Consider the following 26,592-nt stretch of genomic DNA (forward strand, 5'->3'; position numbering starts at 1 on the left):
ATTGAAAATACAAATAAATAAATAAGAAAACACAGATCTTCATCAAATTAAGAATGGCAAAGACTGAAAATAAATAAAATGTAGACATACAAATGCAATAAAAATAAACATAAAAATGAAATTTAAATGTACATTTATATTTGATACATGAACTACATACAGGCAATATAATGGTCTCAACATTTTAATTTTTAGAAACTTTGGAACTTTACCAACAACAACTGAATTGAAAATAAGAATAAATAAACGTATCATATTTTATATAATATAATATTACATTTTCATTCGAAATATGGGTTGGGGCATGTTCATTTAATTCAATGAGGGTTTTATTGCCCATGCTTTTTAAAAAATGTTTCGTTAATCAATGTTGTTAAAACAACGATGTATGCTTAAGGGCGCCACAAGGGGGCGCCCCCTGCCAATTTGGCGCCCTAGGCAGCCGCCTTGGTGGCCTGTAGGAATAACCGGCCCTGGTGACAGGTGTCACTGTGTGGGCGCTGTCAGCAGAACTCTATGATGGTCGGTCAGTCTTCAATACTCCAGGAGGCAGGAAACCTGCTGCCAGTCCGTCTCAGAGCTCACTCAGACTTCCAGTGTATCTGACGTAGGAGGCTGTGAGCTCAGATAATCACACCAAACTCCACCAGTCTGACCTGGGACTCTGGACTCTAGTGGGACCTTTACTGACAGGTTGTGTCACTTTTTGCTTGATTGTTCGGTAACACTTTACAATAACAGATAGTTTATTAACTATAAAGCCAAGTGTATCATATTTGATACACAAGTTTTTGAGACCTCTTAATCATCAGTGTGACTTTTTTTTTTCTTGAAAAACCTGATGTATACATGTGTTGAAGAAAAAAAATATATAAACACCAGATGTAGCCCAAATAATTTGCAGGTTCCACTGGTGGATCCATCATTGCGGCATGAAAACTTCATATCAGCAGATGTATGATGTTGTCTTATTTGGAAAAAAAATATTTTGTATGTTTGAGAAAAATTTTAAAAGCAAAGTCAAAGTTTAATTGGTTAAAAATATTTTAACGTTGCACGAAAAGACCCGGTGTATCAAATATGATGCAAATTAGAATTCATACATGCAAATTGATATTGATTTTTGTTGTTGTTGTTGTTGTTGTTTGATAGCAGGTTCAATAAACATAAATAGAATTTTCTGGCAATTGTTTCATGGTTCAGGCTTTATGGGGTTAATGTTTAATCATCATTTATAAACCGTATATAGGCCATTTAGAATGGTAAATAGAAAATGTAATAATGTTGAACTATAATTTATAAATGCCAAATAGATGGTATATTAATGTAAGTTGATAGTTTCTTTACCATAAACAAACAATTACATTATAATTCTTAGTTTATTAATAGTTTTGCACTCATTATAACATTTTTAGCACCATATTAAGTATGTAAATAACTTCAAAATTATTCTTATACCTTTAAGAAATTGTTTGAAAACATTTAAAGATTAAATATGTATAGAAGTTTGTAAATGATTAATAATTGGTCTATAAACCATCTATAAACATCACTTAGATGGTTATTGTAAAGTGTTACAGATTGTTCTTAGGATTGAATATCTCACTTTTTTAGCAATATAATACTGGCATATTAGGTAACACTTTACAATAACCATCATTTATAGATGGTAAATAGACCATTTATAAATGGTAAACAGATAGTTTGTTAATGTTTAATCATTATTTATAAACTGTATATAGGCCATTTAGAATGGTGAATAGAAAATGTAATAATGTTGAACTATAATTTATAAATGCCAAATAGATTACTTTACCACAAACAAGCATAATTATTAGTTTATTAATAGCTTTACACTCATTATAAAATGTTTAACACCATATTAAGTATGTAAATCATTTCTAAATTATTCTTATACCTTTAAGAAATTGTTTAAAAACATTTAAAGATTAAATATGTATAGAATTTTGTAAATGATTAATAATTGGTCTATAAACCATCTATAAACATCACTTAGATGGTTATTGTAAAGTGTTACCGATTGTTCTTAGGATTGAATATCTCACTTTTTTAGCAATATAATACTGGCATGTTATTATTTATTTATTAAGTTGGGAAAATGTGTTTATACATTCATTCTCCTTTCTGCCTTCTTGGTTTTACGGAGGGCTGCAGCCAATCCCAGCTGACATTGGGCGAGAGGCGGGTACGCCATGGACAGCTCGCCAGAAACACAGAGACAGACAACCACGCTCTCAGTTCAGGGACCCGATCTAAGCTGCATGTCTTTGGACTGTTGGAGGAACCCGGAGGACCTGGAGAGAACCCACGCTGACACGGGGAGAACATGAAGCTCCACACAGAAAAGCTGCAGAGCCAGAACCAAACCTGTGACCCTCTTGCTGTGAGCTGAAAGTGCTCACCACTACTCCACAGTAGAGTCCAGCTTTGTTCATTGTAAAAAATAAATATTTGGATAAATCTTAAAATTACAATTGTATTTTATTATTTATTATCTCATAGTGGTTATGCTGTAAATAGGATTACTGTAAATCAGTGGCGGTTCTACACAGGGGCCTCCAGGGGCCACTGCCCCTGTGTAGAAGCCCTTGGCCCCTGCTGTGGCCCCTGTGTCAAATTAATAATAAAATGATCAATTTATAATGATGAATGACGGAACAATTCTTACCTATTTTCTGTTCAAACAATATCTCATTGTACACAAAATGATCCCAGAATGTGAACATTGTATAATAGTTTAATTGTGCAATAAGAGCTTTCAAAATAAAAGAAAGTAATTGTGCACAAAAATTAGAAATATCATTGTCGAACAAAAATAGTTATTATTGTTGGTAAGTCTCATTGTTTCAATCAGTGTATTTGTATTTTCCAAATATGTTATTAGATATTTAAATAAGCTAAATAAAGGGTTTGAATGCTTAAATATCATCTTTGCCATTTTTTAATGTGCCCCTCTGATTAAACACTGGCCCCTGCTTGGCCCCCACAGTAAAACTGGTCTAGAACCGCCACTGCTGTAAATGTTTGTATTTTAACAATAAATGTTGAATTTTTGATTTTCTTTTGAAATGATTTACTATAATTTAGTACATTTAACTGTTCATGAGGAATTGTCATGACTTAAGTCCAGGATCAAAGCCTTTTTCTTTGTCTCTGTTCTCATATTGACTCATTATTTTAGATGATTTAATATGCATTGTTAAGTAGATTGGTCTGTGTTAGTGAAATGCATCTTATGAACAAACAAAATGTACAGAATTATGTTATAAATTGAAGAGAAAAAAAACTAAAGAGAGGCAGCTGTGTGCACTAATGTTTGTGTTTGGGTGTGCCTCCGCCTAAAAATCAGACCACAAGTCAACATAATGTGGCTCGAGTTAGAGAGGAAATAGAGAGATGGAGTCATAGAAAATGGATTAATAAATCTGCAATACATATGTCAGGATATTGTGTCAGGGAGCTGCAAATTTGGGCTATTTGTTATGTTTGATTGTGATTTTCAAAGCAAAAAATCTTTCTTATTTGAAGATGGAGATTTCTGACACATAAGCTCCCATCAAGGCTCCGGCCCCTCTTTGACCTGAGCAGAGGTCTAGTCAGTCAGAATAACAGCTGTGTGGTGTGTTCAGGGCCTTTAAAATATGATTTCATGTCATCATTAAGGTGTCATGTTGTTTGCTCTCAGAGAAGCAAATGTTCAGCACTTTCAGCACCGTGGACAGCTCCACACAGTTTGTTTACAGTCAGTAAAGATGTGGTAACTTATCTATTATTTTATACAATAGAAAGTCCAGAAAGCTGCGGTGAACGGATCCACCTCTACCTGAGCTGCCTTCAAATATGGAAATACTGACATTATTCCTCAGATATAAGAACCATGAAACTGTATTGTACATATTGTTCCAAATTTTATATCACAGTGTTAATACTTAATATTTGTTCTTGTCTAAATTGACATATTTTTCAAGCATTATACCAGTGCTTATTTTAATTTAGTTTTTTATATCCATTTATTGTATTGATACTATTTTTGATGCTGTTACACTGAATTTCCCCACTGTGGGACTAATAGAGGAATATTAAATCCTCCAGGAACAAGCGCAGAAAAAAGGAACAGGAGGTGCAATTATACACTATTGATGAGTTATGTTGAGCAAGCACGAAGAAAATATGATTTTGATGCTTTTAAGTTGGTATTGTGAATGTGAAAAAATAAGTATCACTGGCTTGTTAAAGTTCATGAAGCTGGCAGCAGAGGATGGAGCCCTTGAGTAGAGTGAGGTGGCTCTTAAAAGAGCCTTTGTGGTTGTTTTGGAGCAGCAGACAGTCTAAGCTCTCTCTCCACGGATCCTGCGGGCCAGCTGGATGTCTTTGGGCATGATGGTGACCCTCTTGGCGTGGATGGCGCACAGGTTGGTGTCCTCAAAGAGGCCGACCAGGTAAGCCTCGCTGGACTCCTGCAGAGCCATGACAGCGGAGCTCTGGAAGCGCAGGTCGGTCTTGAAGTCCTGAGCGATCTCTCGGACCAGGCGCTGGAAGGGCAGCTTGCGGATCAGCAGCTCGGTGGATTTCTGGTAGCGACGGATCTCTCTCAGAGCCACGGTACCGGGCCGGTAACGGTGAGGCTTCTTCACGCCGCCGGTGGCCGGGGCGCTCTTCCGGGCAGCCTTGGTGGCCAGCTGCTTCCTGGGGGCTTTGCCTCCGGTGGATTTACGGGCCGTCTGCTTGGTTCTGGCCATGACTTCTTCTCTCTCTGATCAGAGAAATGTGGAGCTCACCGCAGAGACTCGCTGCTCTTAAACTGTGGGACCGGCTGTCAGATGTGACGCTGCTTCAGACCTCCGGCTCCTGATTGGTGAGGGGCTCCTCCTGGAGCTCAGCGCCGCCCAGAGCAGCGACCCCCACCCGGAGCTCCGCTGCCTATTGGGGGGAAATCATTCAAAAAGTCCGCCAAGAACCAGAGCTGGCTCTGTGGATATATAAAGGAGGGCTCTGTCCACAGGGGCCACAGTTTCACACAGTCACAACTCTAGAAAGCATCAACAATGAGCGGAAGAGGCAAAACCGGAGGCAAAGCCAGAGCTAAGGCCAAGACCCGCTCCTCTCGGGCCGGGCTCCAGTTCCCGGTCGGTCGTGTCCACAGGCTGCTGAGAAAGGGAAACTACGCTCAGCGTGTCGGTGCCGGAGCTCCGGTCTACCTGGCGGCTGTGCTGGAGTACCTGACCGCTGAGATCCTGGAGCTGGCTGGAAACGCTGCCCGCGACAACAAGAAGACCCGGATCATCCCCCGTCACCTGCAGCTGGCTGTCCGCAACGACGAGGAGCTCAACAAGCTGCTGGGTGGAGTCACCATCGCTCAGGGCGGCGTGCTGCCCAACATCCAGGCTGTTCTGCTGCCCAAGAAGACCGAGAAGGCCGCCAAGAAGTAAAGCTGGAGACCGGCTCCCTGCTGGGAACCAGAAAAACCCCCAAAAGGCTCTTTTAAGAGCCAAACACCAGCTGATAAAGAGACGTTTCTCCTCTCACTGATGCACCGAAGCAACAAGTATCATAACACAACACTTATCTGGTTAACGACTGCAGTAACAGGCTGAACAAAGAAACTAACAATTATTATTCTCTTCTTCCCCAAAAGACTAACACTACAAGATATTTTCTTTATTATATCCAAGTGACACCAAAATAGAGAGAGCTCCCTACAGTATACACAATGATGATATATATGATATAAGTAAACCTTCTGGACCAAGAGAAGTCCATCTATTGACTGCATCCATCTTTGCTTGCCTTCTCTAATCGATTTAAACTTGTAAATACAACAAAAAAAGACTCATTAAGTGACATTATTGTAGACAATGGTCCTGCTTTTTTTTTTTTTTTTAAATCTCGGTTCTTCTGGTAGCCTGTTTTCTAAGTTTAAAAGTGGGGAAAAAAAAAACCTCCACTAAAGATGATCATTTGCAGAAGTTAAATTTGAATTAATATAACAGCTATTAGTAGTAAGTTGTTGGTGTAGATACTGGAGTTATTTGATGTATTGTGACAAATCAAATTAACTGAGTGGTTGCTTGATTTTACTTTTGCTACATAATATGATCACTGATAGATTTTTACTTTTGCAGTGTGTGGTTGTAGAGAAAGAGAGTTGACTGCTGAGCCTCATTCAGTTCATCAAGTAGTGATGCATGGTGAACCTAAATCATCAGTATTTCACCTTTAAGTGAAGAGAAGTTCATACTTTTTTCCGTTTTGCTACTTTTCCTTCCCACTTCTGTTCTCTTCTTGATTCTTGACTCTGCATGTTTTCTAACATTGTATCAACGAGTCATGAGCTGCTCAGACTCTATCTTCGCGCATGCTCAGTCCTGCTCAGAAAGCAGCCAATCCTCTGTCAGCAACAGCACATTGAGATTAGCATGGAGTGGGTATAAAGTGAGCGGACTGCAGCCAGAGAGCTCTTCTGATCCAGACTGATCCAGTTGAATCATGCCTGAGACCACCGTGAAAGCGCCCAAGAAGGGCTCCAAGAAAGCCGTTTCTAAGGCCGTCACCAAGGGGGGCAAGAAGAGGAGGTCTAAGAGGAAGGAGAGCTACGCCATCTACGTGTACAAGGTGCTGAAGCAGGTCCACCCCGACACCGGCATCTCCTCCAAGGCCATGGGCATCATGAACTCGTTTGTCAGCGACATCTTTGAGCGCATCGCCGGTGAGGCCTCCCGTCTGGCTCACTACAACAAACGCTCCACCATCACGTCCAGGGAGATCCAGACCGCCGTCCGCCTGCTGCTGCCCGGGGAGCTGGCCAAGCACGCCGTGTCTGAGGGCACCAAGGCCGTCACCAAGTACACCAGCTCCAAGTAGACTGCTGCTGCTGCTGCTGCTGCTGCACCAGCTACAACACAAAGGCTCTTTTAAGAGCCACACACTTCTTCTGAAGGGGCTTATCCTCTTCACAAAATTGTCCCTATGTAGAAGTTTGCTTAAGATGATGCATATAAAACCAAGATAAGGTAAATGTGCCGATATATTATGGGGCACCGATATATTTCAATGTTTTCTATAATGCACGTCAATCTATGTACTGAATATTAATCATCATTTATGTCCCCCAGGTTTATCCAACAGTCAGTCATGTTTGAGGTTTTTATCTTTACATCGGAATTTTCAGTTCCAGTAAGATCTTTAAGACTACCAGAGGTGTACTGTGCAGCACTGCTGTAGCCACTACCATCTCCTCCCACTTAAATTCTGCGAAGCTGGATGGCAATATTGCTCTGCAGCAAAATATTCAATCAGTATGAATGTCTTAAGGTGAAGATCTTTAAGGCAATATGACTTCTGGAAAGACGGCCTGAAAGGTGTTTGGGAAACCAGAGTCTACATTAAAACATATCTCGTCACTTTGAGTAGGTACAGTGAAACATTAAACGTAATACGAGCCACAGTTCCACCATTTAGATAATTAAGCATGGATGCTTTAATTATTTTACTGAGGTAAGTGTCCATATTTTAAATTCCTTTTAGTTCAACAGTTCCCATTTCTGAAAGTGATTGGAATTACAAAGTACTGTAATTTACTTTTTGTGAGAAAATTATGTCCCCTATGCAATCCAAGTTGGTCTCAGTGGGATTTGAGCAATATGATAAGACAGTAAATTCTGCTTTACTTCAGGATTTTGAACATAAATTCTTATCATATTGCTCAAATCCCACTGAGACCAACTTGGATTGTACATGGGCCATAATTTTCTCACAAAAAATAAATTACAGCACTTTGTAATTCCAATCACTTTCAGAAATGGGAACTGTTGAACTAAAAGGAATTTAAAATATGGACATTTAACTCAGTAAAATAATTAAAGCATCCATGCTTAATTATCTAAATGGTGGAACTGTGGCTTGTAATAAATACGTTTAATGTTTCACTGTACTCAAAGTGACCGAGATGTATTTTTTTTAAATTGTAATATTACAGATGAGAAATTCTCATGTGAATTAGTATATAAGATTAATGAAGAAACCTTTTGATTTGCACTATCTGCACCTCATTAGTACTTTTGTTACTTTGGTTTTAAATGCATCATCTTATGCAAACTTTCTACATGAATACATTTTGTAAAAACCTCAAACATGACTGGAGAAGCCCGGAGGACATAAATTAAGATCAATACTCACTACACAGATTGAGGTGCATTATAGAAAAGATTGAAATGTATCGACACTTTTACCTTATTTTGGTTTTATATGCATCATCTTAAGTAAACATCTACATAGGAACAACTTTGTGTAGAGGATAAGCTCCTTCAGATGCAGTGCCAGTGATACTTATTTTTTCACATTCACAATACCAACTTAAAAGCATCAAAATCATATTTTCTTCCTGCTTGCTCAACATAACTCATCAATAGTGTATAATTGCACCTCCTGTTCCTTTTTTCTGCGCTTGTTCCTGGAGGATTAAATATTCCTCTATTAGTCCCACAGTGGGGAAATTCAGTGTAACAGAATCAAAAATAGTATCAATACAATAACTGGATATAAAAAACTAAATTAAAACAAGCACCAGTAAAATGCTTGAAAAATATAATGTCAATTTAGACAAGAACAAATATTAAGTATTAACACTGATATAAAATTTGGAACAATATGTACAATACAGTTTCATGGTTCTTGTATCTGAGGAATAATGTCGGTATTTCCATCTTTGAAGGCAGCTCAGGTAGAGGTGGATCCGTTCACCGCAGCTTTCTGGACTTTCTATTGTATAAAATAATCGATAAGTTACCACATCTTTACTGATGGTAAACAAACTGTGTGGAGCTGTCCACGGTGCTGAAAGTGCTGAACATTTGCTTCTCTGAGAGCAAACAACATGACACCATAATGATGACATGAAATCATATTTTAAAGGCCCTGAACACACCACACAGGTGTTATTCTGACTGACTAGACCTCTGCTCAGGTCAAAGAGGGGCCGGAGCCTTGATGGGAGCTTATGTGTCAGAAATCTCCATCTTCAAATAAGAAAGATTTTTTGCTTTGAAAATCACAATCAAACATAACAAATAGCCCAAATCTGCAGCTCCCTGACACAACACCCTGACATATGTATTGCAGATATCTTAATCCATTTTCTATGACTCCATCTCTCTATTTCCTCTCTATCTCCAGCCACATTATGTTGACGTGTGATTTTTAGGCGGAGGCACACCCAAACACAAACATGAGTGCACACAGCTGCCTCTCTTTAGTTTTTTTTCTCTTCAATTTATAACATAATTCTGTACATTTTGTTTGTTCATAAGATACATTTCACTAACACAGACCAATCTACTTAACAATGCATATTAAATCATCTAAAATAATGAGTCAATATGAGAACAGAGACAAAGAAAAAGGCTTTGATCCTGGACTTAAGTCATGACAATTCCTCATGAACAGTTAAATGTACTAAATTATAGTAAATCATTTCAAAAGAAAATCAAAAATTCTACATTTATTGTTAAAATACAAACATTCACAGTAATTGAATTTACAGCATAACCACTATAAGATAATAAATAATAAAACACAATTGTAATTTTAAGATTTATCCAAATATTTATTTTTCTACAATGAACAAAGCTGGACTCTACGGTGGAGTAGTGGTGAGCACTTTCAGCTCACAGCAAGAGGGTCACAGGTTTGGTTCTGGCTCTGCAGCTTTTCTGTGTGGAGCTTCATGTTCTCCCCGTGTCAGCGTGGGTTCTCTCCAGGTCCTCCGGGTTCCTCCAACAGTCCAAAGACATGCAGCTTAGATCGGGTCCCTGAACTGAGAGCGTGGTTGTCTGTCTCTATGTTTCTGGCGAGCTGTCCATGGCGTACCCGCCTCTCGCCCAATGTCAGCTGGGATTGGCTGCAGCCCTCCGTAAAACCAAGAAGGCAGAAAGGAGAATGAATGTATAAACATATTTTCCCAACTTAATAAATAAATAATAACATGCCAGTGTTATATTGCTAAAAAAGTGAGATGTTCAATCCTAAGAACAATCGGTAACACTTTACAATAACCATCTAAGTGATGTTTATAGATGGTTTATAAACCAATTATTATTAACCATTTACAAAATTCTATACATATTTAATCTTTAAATGTTTTCAAACAATTTCTTAAAGGTATAAGAATAATTTTGAAATGATTTACATACTTAATATGGTGTTAAAAATGTTTTAATGAGTGCAAAACTATTAATAAACTAAGAATTATAATGTAATTGTTTGTTTATGGTAAAGAAACTATCAACTTACATTAAAATACCATCTATTTGGCATTTATAAATGATATTTCAACATTATTACATTTTCTATTTACCATTCTAAATGGCCTATATATGGTTTATAAATGATGATTAAACATTAATAAACTATCTGTTAACCATTTATAAATGATGGTTATTGTAAAGTGTTACCGAACAATCATGCAAAAACTGACTGTTATGACTGTGGTCATATTATACTTCATGTTTAGCCAACTGCATTTGTATGTGTGCCCTGTGTTTTTGTTTTCCTTTTTTTGTATGCAGATTGGAGTGTGCCATAGCCACGGTGCGATTGGTGGAGAGGTTCCACATCTCGTCTGGGATTGGCTGCAGCCGGAACCACATGGTTTAAATGGAGCCAAGATGGCGGCCGTCGGTTGCACCAGGCTTATTCCTCTTCCTCCTCTTCTCCCAACCGGTTCACACTTTTTGAGTTAACTTGTGGTTTTGGACTTAATTCCCTTGTTTTGAGCAGTAAGGGTGGGTTGCCAGGTTTTGTTTCTCGTTTTCTCTTGTTTAAGTAGGTAGGGAGGGAAGATTTTGTATCTTTTGGTTTTTCAGGTAAATTTCTTATTTTTAAGATAGAATTGTTTTGTTTGTTATTTTGGCTTTAGTCCACCCCTAAGTTGAAGAATATTTGTATTTACTTAAGTTCTCTTTGTAAATAAATATTTACCCATTCTTCAAACCAATCTTTGTTTGTGGCTACTTGGGAGATGGGGAAGATGGGGCCTTTTCATGTTGTGCTCTAGGCCCCTAGACTGGGGCAGAACACTGACACAACCTGTCAGTAAAGGTCCCACTAGAGTCCAGAGTCCCAGGTCAGACTGGTGGAGTTTGGTGTGATTATGTGACCTCACAGCCTCCTACGTCAGATACACTGGAAGTCTGAGTGAGCTCTGAGACGGACTGGCAGCAGGTTTCCTGCCTCCTGGAGTATTGAAGACTGACCGACCATCATAGAGTTCTGCTGACAGCGCCCACACAGTGACACCTGTCACTGTGCAGAACTTCAATGCGGGACTGAGTCTTCCCCTCAGTCCAAAACGCCCGCCAGCAGAGGCTCCGATAGGCCAGGGTTACTACCGGGGAGAATTTTCTAGCTCTCCCAGAAGTGCAGATCTCAGTGCTGCAGGCCGCCCCCTAGAAGCTCACTGACCACAGAGCAACTGACATGGAAGGTCAACACCGGCTGGAAAAGGCTGAAGAATCTCACTGTTTCAGACGTCTCCCAGTCAACTTGGTGACCTGCAGGTGTCTAGGCAGGTTAAAGCTAACTTAGTAGCCAGAAGTTAAAGCTAGCAGGAAGCTTTAAAGCAACATGGTCTCACCGAAATCCGTGAAATAGCCACGGATTTCGCCCAAATTTCCTTGAAACTGACACAGATTTCGCTACAATGCAAGTTAATGACAGTCATATCCCGTGGCTATTCCAACACACAAAGTGATTATGTACATTCACTGAGTGAAGATTTAGAAAATAAAACATATATTTCTCGCTAAAAATGTGATCAAAATCCATTTTTATGCAGAAACTAAGTCAAAATATTGATTTTGATTTCACTAAAAATGAGAGAACTGTCCGCCATGTTTTTTATTCTGACCGCCGGGACCTTAAAAGTCACGTGACTTGGAACAAACCAATAGCCACGGGATATGACTAATAATAAATCCGTGTCAGTTTCACGGAAATTTGAGCGATTCCGTGGCTATTTCACGGATTTCTGTGAGACCATGTTCCTTTAAAGACAGATTTAGCCTGGCTCTAAGCTACCAGTGGTGGAGGAAGCATTCACATCTTCCACCACTGAACCTAGACATCTGGACTTAAATCACCAGTACTTACTGGGTGTGTTACATATTTATAAGTTAAATATGTAACACATGACGACGTCAGAAGAGCTTGAAGTTCATCAGCCAGTCAGCCAGATGATGCACCTCCACATCACGGGGGCCCCCAAAGAAACCTGACCACAGTCAAGTGGTTTGCCGCGGCCCGTCTCCAGCTTCAGAGCTGTCCAGGTGTCCTCTGTGGGAGTGTGGGTGTTACGTGCCAGAGGACGTTTGCACGTGATAAAAGTGTCCTCTTTGATAAGTGGTGTGCTGCCACTGGGGTCAGTGATTTTGAATTACTTCAGCAGTTAATGCTTGTTGAAGACTTCAAGAACAGTCTACCAGAAAATATGGTGGTTTTCTTAAATGAACAGAAAGTGTCTTCACTGTCTAAAGCAGCTGTCTTAGCTGATGAGTTTGTTCTGACTCATAAAAATGTGTTTGAATCTTCCTACCACCCAGACAGAGAATCAGTACAGCGTCCTGTGAGTCCCAACACTAGCTACCCTGTTTCTGAGAAGCCTGAAGGTCCACTGTTAACTTCACGGGAGGAACGTGAATGCTTCTATTGTCATAGAAAGGGTCATATTATTGCTGACTGTCTTTCTCTGAAGCGTAAGCAACAGTTTCCTCCGAGCTCGTCAACTCCAGAGGAAGTGGGTGTGATGAAGAGTGTTGGTTTGGTCAGTACAGTGGTTCCTGGTGGTCAGTTGGCTGCCCCAGGACAGCCTAACACCTGTTTTGAACCTTTTATTTCTACTGCATTTGTGTCTTTGACTGGAAAAGAGCTGAGGACCAGCGCCCCGTCACGGTGCTACGTGATTCTGGCTGTTCTCAGTCTTTCATCCTGTCTAAAGTGTTGCTGTGGAGTCCTAAGTCTGCCTGTGGGAGAAGCTCTGTTAGAGGTATTGGGAGGGGTGTTGTGCCCGCGTCCCTTCACCAAGTCCATATAAAGTCTGAGCTAGTTAATGGGTGTTTTCCTATTGCCGTTTTCTCATCTTCCTATTGATGGTGTTGATTTTGTGATGGGTAACGACATCGCTGGTGGGAAGGTGTTTCCCACACCTGATGATGCTGTTCCTCTTGTGAGAAACACTGCCAATAGAAAGAAAAGGAGAAAGAAAAGAAACAGGAAAACCAGAACAGTGTAAGTTGTGATTTCTGGCACATACTTTGTAGTGTATTGAGGAGTATTGTTCCAAACATTGTTTGTTTGGACTTTTATGGGTGGAGGTGTTACGTGCCAGAGGACTGTTTGTGTTTGTTTTGTTATATTTGTTTCAACTTTCTTTTGGCACAATCACTTGTCCCATCCTCCCCCACCTTAGTGTGTCGTTCTTTTGCTGTTGTAAAATAAATCATCATTTGTTCACATCACTTTTGACTTTGTTTAATTTTCTGATTGTTATGTTATTGTCTGCTGGCTGGGTTTAGTCAGTGGTCGTAACATTAGCAAGAAACAAAATCCTCTAATGAGGAATCTAAACAGCACAAGGTGGTCTCTACAGTTCATGGTGACAGATAAATAAAGATGCCTCACTATGTTAAACTCTCAGTGGGCTTCAGGAGAGGACATACACCATCACCAAACTAATTCAGAGACAGAAACCTTGCACTGCAACACAGTAACCAGAACATGACATAACTTAGTGTGAGCACGTGGATCCCTACCTCTTTCAGCGTTATCTTCAGGACTCTGCACAGGGCTCTGGCAACATGCAGGAAAAAGGCTTCCACTTTCTCCTTGTGTCTCCTTGATCCACAGGTTCCACAAAGTTAAAAAAAAACTACATTACATGTAAAAACTCTGAGTAGTATTTCCAATCCAAGCAGCTCCACAGTGTGTCTGCCCAGTGGTCTGTCCAGTCTGTGGAGAGTCACACTCTAAATACACTCTAATAGACTTAAAGTGTGTTTAAACAGACTGTCTGTGTGTTCTGTGTTCTAATTTATGTGCAGACATTAGAACACAGAACACACGGAACCCTGAGACACAAAAACACACACATCATCATTTCAAATCATAACATCATCGAGAGATATGTTTTGAAAGATTCATTTTATATGTCAAGGTGGATTTTCATTGTGGAAAATAATCTCTAGCAATCTGCATTGTATTCTTCAATACTTAGATTAAATAAATCCATCTGGGATATAAAGTTCAACCCATTAGAAGCCTCAGTATTCATTTTGACAATTTATTCTGATTTCAACTTTTTTCCCTCATTATTTTGACTATTTTCTACTTATTTTGACTTTTTTTTCTCGTGACTTCGACTTTTTCTTTTCATTCTGACTTTTTATCATGATTTCAACATTTTTTTGTCATTTTGACTATATATATATATGTATATATATATGTATGTATGTATGTATGTATGTATGTATGTATGTATATGTATAACAAGAAGCATATGATGACACCTCTCTCCAATGGACAAGGAAAAGCTCCAAAACAGTTTAGTACATTTGAAGTTTTCCTTGGGAAGATAAACACAAGAGAGACCTTCTTCCAAGGCTAACAAGTGTCTTATTTATATATATTGATTATTCTTCCATCCATTCACTTTTCTTTTTTTTTTTGGATAAAAACATTATCAATTCTGTTTTTGAATGCATTTTTATTTTATAGCATTTTTCCCACACCTGCCTAAAACTTACCTTGTTAACAATATCACAAAAACAAACTTCCTAAAAGTGACTGTCACTTTAACAAGAAACAAAATCCTCTAATGAGGAATCTAAACAGCACAAGGTGGTCTCTACAGTTCATGGTGACAGATAAATAAAGATGCCTCACTATGTTAAACTCTTAGTGGGCTTCAGGAGAGGACATACACCATCACCAAACTAATTCAGAGACAGAAACCTTGCACTGCAACACAGTAACCAGAACATGACATAACTTAGTGTGAGCACGTGGATCCCTACCTCTTTCAGCGTTATCTTCAGGACTCTGCACAGGGCTCTGGCAACATGCAGGAAAAAGGCTTCCACTTTCTCCTTGTGTCTCCTTGATCCACAGGTTTCACAAAGTTAAAAAAAACTACATAACATGTAAAAACTCTGAGTAGTATTTCCAATCCAAGCAGCTCCACAGTGTGTCTGCCCAGTGGTCTGTCCAGTCTGTGGAGAGTCACACTCTAAATACACTCTAATAGACTTCAAGTGTGTTTAAACAGACTGTCTGTGTGTTCTGTGTTCTAATTTATGTGCAGACATCAGAACACAGAACACACGGAACCCTGAGACACAAAAACACACACATCATCATTTCAAATCATAACATTATCGAGAGATATGTTTTGAAAGATTCATTTTATATGTCAAGGTGGATTTTCATTGTGGAAAATAATCTCTAGCAATATGCATTACATTCTTTCAATACTTAGATTAAATAAATCCATCTGGGATATAAAGTTCAACCCATTAGAAGCCTCAGTATTCATTTTGACAATTTCTTCTGACTTCAACTTTTTTTTCCTCATTATTTTGACTATTTTCTACTTATTTTGACTTTTTTTTCTTGACTTCGACTTTTTTCATTTTGACCTTTTTTTCATGATTTCAATATTTCGTATAGTTTACTCTCACATTTGTCTTCCAAATACGTTTGTCCACTTCGTCAGTGTCAGGATAAGGAAAACAGGCCAATATTAGGATTAGAATGCTTGTACAGTTAATGTTTTTGAAAAATGACCTGCACTGATTCTAGTTTATTCCATGTAAAAATGCGGCAAAGGGTGAAGAAAAGTAATATCATACTTTTCTTAAAATGAATACATTGAGTGTTTATTTCCTGAGTTCTGAGCATTTTGGGGTCAATTTCCAACGAATGAGACATGGTGCATTCATGGTCCCATCAGCAGGTCGGAGCTTTCACTGATCATGTGCAATAACTGCCACACAGTTTGGTACAGACATTCATATTGTAGATGCTGAGTGACTCTGATCAGTTTAGAGACTTTGCCTCCAAACACATTTGTGGTTTTGAATGAAACAGCCCAACTCTCTTGTTGTTCAGTAGGTGGCGCACCAAAGCAGATGAACAGGCCCCGCCTCTGTTTTCTATCACGTCCTCAGTCAGTTGGTTCCAAACTCAGCAGAAACATGTTTGGGTAACTTCATGAAGGTTTTTTTTTCTAACTGAATACGGGTCGATGACGTGATCTAACGCAGTGTCAGTTGGTGTAACCATTACATTTTTTTCATAAAAACTTGATTATATACAGGGAAATAAATGTGAACTTAAATGAGGAAAAAAATACAATCCATGTTTACATTGCAACATTATGGTATATAAAACATTTTACATCATTTGTCAAAACTTTAGAAAAAAATGGTTGTTTTAAGAATATGTTCTGGTCAATATTGATGAAATGTGTAAATGCAAAAATATATTTTTTTAAATTAAGTAATTATATGTATAAGTCCGCTTAAATACACTGTAGGTGGATAAAGTATTTTATATTTATCATTCTTTTGTGGTTACAACATTTGACATCTTGCCAACCCTTATTTGTCACTGACCCATACACAGAGCAGCTAACTGCACCATGAGCCTCGGCCATCATCAGTGTGTTTGCTGCTACCACAATAACTTCATTTTATCATAAACTCATCAGCAGCAGATGTTTGTTTTCACACCGAGTCTCTGAACAAACATGTGGAGCAGCTGGGAAACAGATTCTGTTGGAGCTCTGGTGCATTTTTAATCATTTTAGGAGAGAAATGAGTGTGAAAAGTGGCCAAGAAGTGGTGTTCTTGGCGGTGAATCTGTGAGGTTTGGAGGCTCCACAAAGAAAAAGCAGAGAGCATCAGAGCTCCACATGACTAGAATATGAAGAGACACAAGTCCGCTAGCAGCTCCTTCACTCTCAGCCTTCAGACCTTCTACTACATTTAGTCTGGAGCCTTTAATCAGTGAGGAGAAAACACAAGTAGCACAGTTTACAAAGAGTCCACAGGAGCCGGGCTGGTTGAGTCTCCACGGTTCTCATGGTGTGTTTAAGTGCAGCCTCCTGCTCCGGACTCTCCAACAGTCCCTCAGTGTCTCTGATCAGTCTGTGGAGGAACAAAGCTCAGAGGAACCATGGCAGAAACAGCCCCCGCCGCCCCGGCCCCGGCCAAAGCAGCGAAGAAGAAGGTCTCCGGACCCAAAGCTTCTGGTCCCAGCGTCAGAGAGCTCGTCTTAAAAGCTGTGTCCGCATCCAAGGAGCGGGGCGGCACGTCTCTGGCCGCCATCAAGAAGGCTCTGGCTGCCGGCGGGTACGATGTGGACAAGAACAAGGTCCGCGTCAAGACCGCCGTCAAGGGCCTGGTCGCCAACGGGACTCTGAGCCAGACTAAAGGCACCGGGGCCTCCGGATCCTTCAAGCTCGCCAAGAAGGCCGCCGAGCCCAAAGCCAAGAAGCCCGCAGCTAAGAAAGCTGCAGCTAAAGCCAAGAAACCCGCAGCCAAGAAACCCGCAGTGGCCAAAAAGCCCAAGAAAGCGCCAGCTAAGAAACCCGCAGCCGCTAAGAAATCTCCCAAGAAGGCCAAGAAACCCGCAAAGAGCCCCAAGAAGGCCACCAAGCCCAAAGCCAAGAGCCCCAAGAAGGTGGCAGCTAAAAAGCCTGCAGCCAAGAAATCCCCCGCAAAGAAAGCTGCTGCCAAAGCCAAAGCCAAGAAGAAGTGAGCTCTTCATCACTCTCATCACCTAAAGGCTCTTCTAAGAGCCACCACTTCCTCATTAAAGAGCTGCTTCTTATTATCAGTCACACCACACATCACAGCAACAATTAGGATTTGGAACTTTAATATTTAACCCTCCTGTTATGTTCGTTTCTCAGGAATATCAATAAAGTTTGTGGGTCAGTTTGACCAGGGGCATATTTCATTATCCAAAAGTGTCAGAAACTAAAAAATCCAGATAAACATTGTTTATATTTCATGATTAACTCAATTTCTAACCATTTAAATCAATATTTAGTGCAATGGTGTTCTTTACCTCTCACAGATCAGGTTCAGTGAGGATAATTCACTCGTTTTTCATAAAATAAAATGCATGTTAAAACTTTTTTGTATGTGCATTGGAAAGACCTACATATCAAATACAATGGTATTTACATTAGATTGATTAAAAAAATTAAATAAATACTTTTAACTATTTAATTTTTTTCTTTCTTTTCGATTTTTTAACTTGGAAATGGGTCAATTTGACCCGCAACATAACAGGAGGGTTAAAGATGAGGTAATATACAGTGAAGAAATCAATATTTTGTTAGCACTTAATTTAAGTTACTAGTTGAATTCCAGGTGACACTAATGATAAAGGACGAACCATTAAAGAAGCATCACAGTAAAGCCGGTCAAGAGACAAACAGTATTTATTTTGTTGCCACATGAAGTCCTTTTTCTTGCTTTTATCTATTTCTCCACTTTATTTTTCATCTCATTTAGCTGACAAAAAGCTCTTTTAAGAGCCACACACACCGTCAGGAAAGAGTGGCTTCTCTGTTGATTCCCATGAAACACACATGAGAACTTGCAAACAAATAAGAGGAGAAAGAGATGTAGATGTAACCGTCAAGTCAATATTTCAATCTTTGAAAAAAAAAAAAAATGATGATCATTTAAAAGAGAGAAATTAGTGGGTGACCTGAATTTATTAGAAATAGTTGTGGTGACTTGAAAAATATTGAATGGTTTCACACATTCCACTGTAAACATGCCCCCACAGTCTAAATTAGTTTATATTATCCATCCCATTAGTTAATGTTGTAATAAACATTAACTAAGTTATCTAAGGTTCTTAGTGTCGATGAGAAAAATATTTAATTTAGACAGAAAACTAAAAATGGGCATTGGTCATAGCAGGATGTGTAATTGCAGAGCTACTCTTTTATTTCAAACAGTAAATGAACACCAACAGTGTTCAGAGTAATTCATCTAAATATAAAACATAATATAAACAGTAATGGGTAAATATTAATACACCAGAAGGGATACGAGACTGGACTGATGGTGCTTTATTATAATTTTCTAGTATGATTATCATTTAACTGCAACAATACAGGTCCTCATAATATATTTATATTGTATTGTCTACTTATTGCTTTTGGTTGTAAATTATACAATAAAGCAGACGTCTACTTATTAACAACTTTAAGAAAAGTAAAGCACCTGCAGATGAAGTGGGTGGACCTGCAGTAAAATACTCTTTATTATACACACACACACACACACACACACACACACACACACACACACACACACATATATATATATAATCTCCTGACCAGAGAGACTTTTCACTTGTCACATATGTAACATCTGGATTGCAATTCTAGAGTCATGACTAGTGATGACGAATGAGTTTCGTTTAACTCCACCATGAGTTTAACATCTGTGGTTTGAGTGGTGTTGTTGTTGTTGTTGTTGTTGTTGTTGTTGTTGTTGTTGTTGTTGTTGTTTATCAGTAGATGGCGCGAATGTACCAAAAGTGTAATTATCAACTTCATGAATAGTCAAGTAGGAATAACAGGCCCCGCCTCTGTTTTCTATCACGTCCTCAGTGAGGATCTAACTCGCTGTTCACCAGCAGCGTCTGTTATTGATCTGAGAACCATTGATCAGTGAGAATGAGCGGCAGAGGAAAAGGAGGGAAAGGACTCGGTAAAGGAGGCGCAAAGCGGCACCGGAAAGTTCTCCGTGATAACATCCAGGGGATCACCAAGCCCGCTATCCGCCGTCTGGCTCGCCGTGGTGGAGTGAAGCGGATCTCCGGCCTGATCTACGAGGAGACCCGTGGAGTGTTGAAGGTCTTCCTGGAGAACGTGATCCGTGATGCCGTCACCTACACCGAGCACGCCAAGAGAAAGACGGTGACCGCCATGGATGTGGTTTATGCTCTCAAGAGGCAGGGACGCACTCTGTACGGCTTCGGAGGTTAGACACATCCCGTCTGGTGCTGGACCCCAAAGGCCCTTTTCAGGGCCCACAAATACTCTGGAAGGAGATCATTTCCGTTACTATGTTTATCATTGTTTTAATGTTACAAAATGGTATGGTTGAGGTTATGTTGCACTCTGTTTTATGCAGTTTGTACCTGATAATGGTTTCTATCTTAGCACTTTTTATGTTTTCTCACTTAATTGAACTTTAATTGAAATTTTAATTACTATGCATTTCCACATATATGCCTAGAGTCCGAATATTTCTAAACCAATCACAAAGCTCTCACTACTCCTCGTGCTGTACTTTCCACCCACATTTGATGCAAATAAGCTTGAGGATAAAAACCAACTCGCCTCTTGTCTCCCATGTCGCAGGCGCTCTTTTCTCAATACCCACCTTATTATCTTGAATTAAATTAAACTTGGTTCGCTCATAAAACGCTGCAGCAAAGTTTTGCAATTTTTTCTGTAATGGTAAATGGACCTGCACTTATACAGGCCTAGCACTTTTCTAGTCGCTTGGACCACGCTTTACACTACACTACAGACTGCGCTCATCCACCCATTCACACTGGTGGCAGCGGCTATATCTATAGATTTTGTACAAATTACAATATCTGTTACTCAACACCAAAGGCGCTTTTCAGGGCCGCACAAATACTCCATAAAGAGATGATTTCCTTCCATGTAGTTCCCTACTGGTTTTCTGGTGATAAAGGGACTCTTGAGTCAAGCCACAAATGTAACTTAATAAAATATTGTTAGAACCTGAGACTTAATGTGAGGTAAATGTACTGTCATGTGGTGGGCAACATTATTTTCACTTTCCAAACCTGGGCAGAAGTGCATCTATGATAAACTAGTTTTTTGTTTTTTTTAAAAAAAAGGAAAATTAAGTCTGGAACGAGAGGCCACTCACGAGAGAGAGTCGGAAATGTGAATTTATGTTCAAAATCCTGAAGTAAAGCAGAATTTACTGTCTTATCATATTGCTCAAATCCCACTGAGACCAACTTGGATTGCACATGGACCATCATTTTCTCACAAAAAAAAAAAAGTACTTTGTAACTCCAATCACTTTCAGAAATGGGAACTGTTGAACTAAAAGGAATTTAAAATATGGACACTTAACTCAGTAAAATAATTAAAGCATCCATGCTTCATTATCTAAATGGTGGAACTGTGGCTCGTAATACGTTTAATGTTTCACTGTACTCAAAGTGGCCGAGATATATTTAATTGTAATATTACAGATTGTTTTAATGTAGACTCTCTGGTTTCCCAAACACCTTTCAGGCCGTCTTTCCAGAAGTCATTGACGTAAAGATCTTCACCTGAAGACATTCAAACTGATTGAATATTTTGCTGCAGAGCAATATTGCCATCCATTCAAATTGCAATCCAGCTTCACAGAATTTAAGTGGGAGGAGATGGTAGTGGCTACAGCAGTGCTGCACAGTACACCTCTGGTATGTCTAAAAGATCTTACTGGAACTAAAAATACTGATGTAAAGATAAAAACCTTAAACATGAAGTATGACTGTTGGAGAAACCTGAGGACAGAAGATGGATATCTAGTGTTTTACTTGGCATGGATGAGGGGAGGGGGGGTCTCGTATAACCATTAGAAATTGAAATATATCGGCACCTCATAATATATGGATACATTAACCTTATTTTGGTCTTATATGCATCATCTTAAGCAAACTTCTACATAGGGACAACTTTGTGGAGAGGATAAGCTCCTTCAGAAGAAGTGCGTGGCTCTTAAAAGAGCCTTTGTGTTGTAGCTGGTTGTGCAGCAGCAGCAGTCTACTTGGAGCTGGTGTACTTGGTGACGGCCTTGGTGCCCTCAGACACGGCGTGCTTGGCCAGCTCCCCGGGCAGCAGCAGGCGGACGGCGGTCTGGATCTCCCTGGACGTGATGGTGGAGCGTTTGTTGTAGTGAGCCAGACGGGAGGCCTCACCGGCGATGCGCTCAAAGATGTCGCTGACAAACGAGTTCATGATGCCCATGGCCTTGGAGGAGATGCCGGTGTCGGGGTGGACCTGCTTCAGCACCTTGTACACGTAGATGGCGTAGCTCTCCTTCCTCTTAGACCTCCTCTTCTTGCCCCCCTTGGTGACGGCCTTAGAAACGGCTTTCTTGGAGCCCTTCTTGGGCGCTTTCACGGTGGTCTCAGGCATGATTCAACTGGATCAGTCTGGATCAGAAAAGATCTCAGAATGCAGTCAGGTCTATTTATACCCACCCCATGCTAATCTCAATGTGCTGTTGCTGACAGAGGATTGGCTGCTTTCTGAGCAGGACTGAGCATGCGCGAAGATAGAGTCTGAGCAGCTCATGACTCGTTGATACAATGTTAGAAAACATGCAGAGTAAAGAATCAAGAAGAGAACAGAAGTGGGAAGGAAAAGTAGCAAAACGGAAAAAGTATGAACTTATCTTCACTTAAAGGTGAAATACTGATGATTTAGGTTCACCATGCATCACTACTTGATGAACTGAATGAGGCTCAGCAGTCAACTCTCTTTCTCTACAACCACACACTGAATCTTACTATCAGTGATCATATTATGTTCAAAATGTAAAATCAAGCAATCACTCAATTAATTTGATTTGTCACAATACATCAAATAACTCCAGTATCTACACCAACAACTTCCTACTAATAGCTGTTATATTAATTCAAATTTAACTTCTGCAAATGATCATCTTTAGTGGGTTTTTTTTTTTCACTTTTAAACTTAGAAAACAGGCTACCAGAAGAACCGAGATTTAAAAAAAAAAAAAAAAAAAAAAAAAAGCAGGACCATTGTCTACAATAATATGTCACTTAATTAGTCTTTTTTTGTTGTTGTATTTACAAGTTTAAATCGATTAGAGAAGGCAAACAAAGATGGATGCAGTCAATAGATGGACTTCTCTTGGTCCAGAAGGCTTACTTATATCATATATATCATCATTGTGTATACTGTAGGAAGCTCTCTCTATTTTGGTGTCACTTGGATATAATAAAGAAAATATCTTGTAGTGTTAGTCTTTTGGGGAAGAAGAGAATAATAATTGTTAGTTTCTTTGTTCAGCCTGTTACTGCAGTCGTTAACCAGATAAGACTTGTTGCTTCGGTGCATCAGTGAGAGGAGAAACGTCTCTTTATCAGCTGGTGTTTGGCTCTTAAAAGAGCCTTTTTGGGGGTCTGGTTCCCAGCAGGGAGCCGGTCTCCAGCTTTACTTCTTGGCGGCCTTCTCGGTCTTCTTGGGCAGCAGAACAGCCTGGATGTTGGGCAGCACGCCGCCCTGAGCGATGGTGACTCCACCCAGCAGCTTGTTGAGCTCCTCGTCGTTGCGGACAGCCAGCTGCAGGTGACGGGGGATGATCCGGGTCTTCTTGTTGTCGCGGGCAGCGTTTCCAGCCAGCTCCAGGATCTCAGCGGTCAGGTACTCCAGCACAGCCGCCAGGTAGACCGGAGCTCCGGCACCGACACGCTGAGCGTAGTTTCCCTTTCTCAGCAGCCTGTGGACACGACCGACCGGGAACTGGAGCCCGGCCCGAGAGGAGCGGGTCTTGGCCTTAGCTCTGGCTTTGCCTCCGGTTTTGCCTCTTCCGCTCATTTTGGATGCTTTCTAGAGTTGTGACTGTGTGGGACTGTGGCCCCTGTGGACAGAGCCCTCCTTTATATACCCACAGAGCCAGCTCTGGTTCATGGCGGACTTTTTGAATGATTTCCCCCCCCAATAGGCAGCGGAGCTCCGGGTGGGGGTCGCTGCTCTGGGCGGCGCTGAGCTCCAGGAGGAGCCCCTCACCAATCAGGAGCCGGAGGTCTGAAGCAGCGTCACATCTGACAGCCGGTCCCACAGTTTAACCCTATGAAGCCAAGTGTATCATATTTGATACACAAGTTTTTGAGACCTATACATCATCAGTGTCATATTTTTTTCCTGAAAAACCTGATGTATACATGTGTTGAAGAAAAAAAACTGAGCAACAAATTTCACAAAAATTCAAGATATGGCAAAATTTATATGCAGGTTCCACTGGTGGATCAGTCATTGCTGCGTGAAAACTTCATATCAGCAGATGTATGATGTTGTGTTATATGGAAAAAAATATTTTGCATGTTTGAGGAAAATGTTAAAAGAAATTAAAGCCTTAAAAGGTTAAAAATGTTGGGTTTTATATGTTTTTGTTAGTTCAAGAAAAACAAACAAATTGCACAAAAAGAGCTGATGTATCAAATATGATACAAATTAGAATCATATATCCCTATTGTTTTTGGATTTTTAAAAAATTATCTGTCAGCAGGTTCAATAAACACTACAGTTTAAAAAAAGAAGAATTTTCTGGCAATTATTTAATGGTTCAGGCTTTATAGGGTTAAGAGCAGCGAGTCTCTGCGGTGAGCTCCACATTTCTCCTGATCAGAGAGAGAAGAAGTCATGGCCAGAACCAAGCAGACCGCCCGTAAATCCACCGGAGGCAAAGCCCCCAGGAAGCAGCTGGCCACCAAGGCTGCCCGGAAGAGCGCCCCGGCCACCGGCGGCGTGAAGAAGCCTCACCGTTACCGGCCCGGTACCGTGGCTCTGAGAGAGATCCGTCGCTACCAGAAATCCACCGAGCTGCTGATCCGCAAGCTGCCCTTCCAGCGCCTGGTCCGAGAGATCGCTCAGGACTTCAAGACCGACCTGCGCTTCCAGAGCTCCGCTGTCATGGCTCTGCAGGAGTCCAGCGAGGCTTACCTGGTCGGCCTCTTTGAGGACACCAACCTGTGCGCCATCCACGCCAAGAGGGTCACCATCATGCCCAAAGACATCCAGCTGGCCCGCAGGATCCGTGGAGAGAGAGCTTAGACTGTCTGCTGCTCCAAAACTACCACAAAGGCTCTTTTAAGAGCCACCTCACTCTACTCAAGGGCTCGGTCCTCTGCTGCCAGTTTCACCATCAATAATATTAATATACACTACCGGTCAAAAGTTTTAGAACACTCAACTTTTCCCAGTTTTTTATTGAAAATCAAGCAGTTCAAGTCAAATGAACAGCTTGAAAGGGTCCAAAGGTAAGTGGTGAACTGCCAGAGGTAAATAAAAAAAGGTAAAATATAATGTACATTTCAGAATTATACAAGTAGGCCTTTTTCAGGGAATAAGAAATGGGTTAACAACTTAACTCTATGGAGTCTTGGGCTATTTTGTCCATTTTTGAATTCTTTTCATGTCTTTGTAAGTCATTTTGTGTCTTTTTTTGGTCATTTTGTGTCTTTCTTTAGTCCTTTAATCCAACATAAAATGTGATTTTGAATCTTTTACTTTCAAAACACTATCATGCTCAATAAAGAATTTTAAATGTTGCAAATGTGCATTAATTTCAGAGTACACTGAGACATTAAACTGCACCATTTTCAATTAAATTCTGGAAAAGTTGGTGTGTTCTAAAACTTTTGACCAGTAGTGTATATTTTTCACAGTGCAAATAATTTCAAATATCAAAACCAAGTGTTCTACATTTTGTATGCTTGCTCAGCATAAAGCATCAATGTATAATCGCTTCTTTGTTCCTTTGTTCTCTGCTTGTTGACACACAGCCCTCCATTACATTAGATAACTCTTTATTAGTCACATACTGGGGACACTTTCAGTGTAACATCAGCAAAAAGTTTATAGCTAAAATAAATAGAAATCAAGCAATATTCACAAGATATATACAAATATCTTGACAATTTAGACAAGAAATAGGAAAAAAGTATTGAATCTCTAAGCAATAATATAAAATTGGGAACAATACAATATAGTTCATGGTCAGCGTTAGCATTTTTAGCAACTAGCTTTGTTTTGTTTAGCAACACTGTAAAAATACAACCTGTTTTTATGTAAAAACAAATAAGGTAGAACTTTTAAAAATATTACGGTAAAAAGATATTGGCACTGTTGATTTCACGTTTAAGATTGCCATTTTATTCCACTTTTTACTGTATAAATAAAAAAAAATTCATCAAAAGAAACACTGTTTTGCCATATAATTGACAAGAAAATACTTTATAAATGTAAACGCATAAATTAAATATTACAGTATATTTTTGTTAGAGATATGGTGTTTAATACATTTAACAGTGAGAAAAAGTATTTTTTACAAAAGATAAATGCAAAAATAACAGTGATGTTTGTATATATATATCACATTAAATACATATTTCAGTTTATTTTACAGTGGAGTAATGTTTTTTTAGGTTTTTTTTTTAAACTGTTTTGGTTGATATATACATTTATATACCCATTTATCATTTTACGGTCTTTTACTGTCATGGTTTAGCAGTTGTTCACTGTAAAATCTAGAGATTTTTTTACAGTGAAGGTGCTTCTGAAGATTAGAATTGATATAAAGTTTTTACACCTCTACATATAATCATATAATGTCAGTATTTCCATCTCTAAAAGCAGCTCTCATACCTCTGTCGGCCATCGTGCAGACTAACGTTAGAATATAGTTGGTTACTCGCACCAGGCCG

At 39.7% G+C, this 26,592-nt stretch overlaps 7 protein-coding genes across 7 annotated transcripts; 4 read left to right on the forward strand and 3 right to left on the reverse strand.

Annotated features, from left to right (window-relative positions):
• Nucleotides 1-4,307: 4,307 nt before the first annotated feature.
• On the reverse strand, nucleotides 4,308-4,760 carry LOC131972772 (histone H3). Its single transcript, XM_059334489.1, has one exon. The coding sequence runs from the start codon at nucleotides 4,758-4,760 to the stop codon at nucleotides 4,350-4,352; it is 411 nt and encodes a 136-aa protein (XP_059190472.1). The 3' UTR covers nucleotides 4,308-4,349.
• Nucleotides 4,761-4,868: 108 nt separating this feature from the next.
• LOC131972773 (histone H2A) lies at nucleotides 4,869-5,450 on the forward strand. Its single transcript, XM_059334490.1, has one exon. It carries the CDS (start codon nucleotides 5,067-5,069, stop codon nucleotides 5,448-5,450), a length of 384 nt encoding a protein of 127 aa, XP_059190473.1. The 5' UTR covers nucleotides 4,869-5,066.
• Nucleotides 5,451-6,493: 1,043 nt separating this feature from the next.
• On the forward strand, nucleotides 6,494-6,892 carry LOC131972777 (histone H2B 1/2-like). Its single transcript, XM_059334494.1, has one exon. The coding sequence runs from the start codon at nucleotides 6,508-6,510 to the stop codon at nucleotides 6,880-6,882; it is 375 nt and encodes a 124-aa protein (XP_059190477.1). The 5' UTR covers nucleotides 6,494-6,507; the 3' UTR covers nucleotides 6,883-6,892.
• Nucleotides 6,893-17,244: 10,352 nt separating this feature from the next.
• LOC131972770 (histone H1-like) lies at nucleotides 17,245-17,829 on the forward strand. The gene has a single exon (XM_059334486.1). It carries the CDS (start codon nucleotides 17,245-17,247, stop codon nucleotides 17,827-17,829), a length of 585 nt encoding a protein of 194 aa, XP_059190469.1.
• A 1,885-nt stretch (nucleotides 17,830-19,714) lies between these two features.
• LOC131972979 (uncharacterized) lies at nucleotides 19,715-24,980 on the forward strand. The gene is made up of 5 exons (XM_059334813.1): nucleotides 19,715-20,081; nucleotides 21,880-22,023; nucleotides 22,189-22,320; nucleotides 23,304-23,684; nucleotides 24,516-24,980. Exons 1-5 carry the CDS (start codon nucleotides 19,775-19,777, stop codon nucleotides 24,938-24,940), a joined length of 1,389 nt encoding a protein of 462 aa, XP_059190796.1. The 5' UTR covers nucleotides 19,715-19,774; the 3' UTR covers nucleotides 24,941-24,980.
• On the reverse strand, nucleotides 21,853-22,290 carry LOC131972775 (histone H2B 1/2-like). The gene has a single exon (XM_059334492.1). The coding sequence runs from the start codon at nucleotides 22,274-22,276 to the stop codon at nucleotides 21,902-21,904; it is 375 nt and encodes a 124-aa protein (XP_059190475.1). The 5' UTR covers nucleotides 22,277-22,290; the 3' UTR covers nucleotides 21,853-21,901.
• LOC131972774 (histone H2A) lies at nucleotides 23,213-23,804 on the reverse strand. The gene has a single exon (XM_059334491.1). It carries the CDS (start codon nucleotides 23,702-23,704, stop codon nucleotides 23,321-23,323), a length of 384 nt encoding a protein of 127 aa, XP_059190474.1. The 5' UTR covers nucleotides 23,705-23,804; the 3' UTR covers nucleotides 23,213-23,320.
• Nucleotides 24,981-26,592: the final 1,612 nt, after the last annotated feature.

Source organism: Centropristis striata, chromosome 6 (assembly GCF_030273125.1).
Source record: "Centropristis striata isolate RG_2023a ecotype Rhode Island chromosome 6, C.striata_1.0, whole genome shotgun sequence".
In the NCBI taxonomy this organism is placed as follows: Eukaryota; Metazoa; Chordata; class Actinopteri; order Perciformes; family Serranidae; genus Centropristis; species Centropristis striata.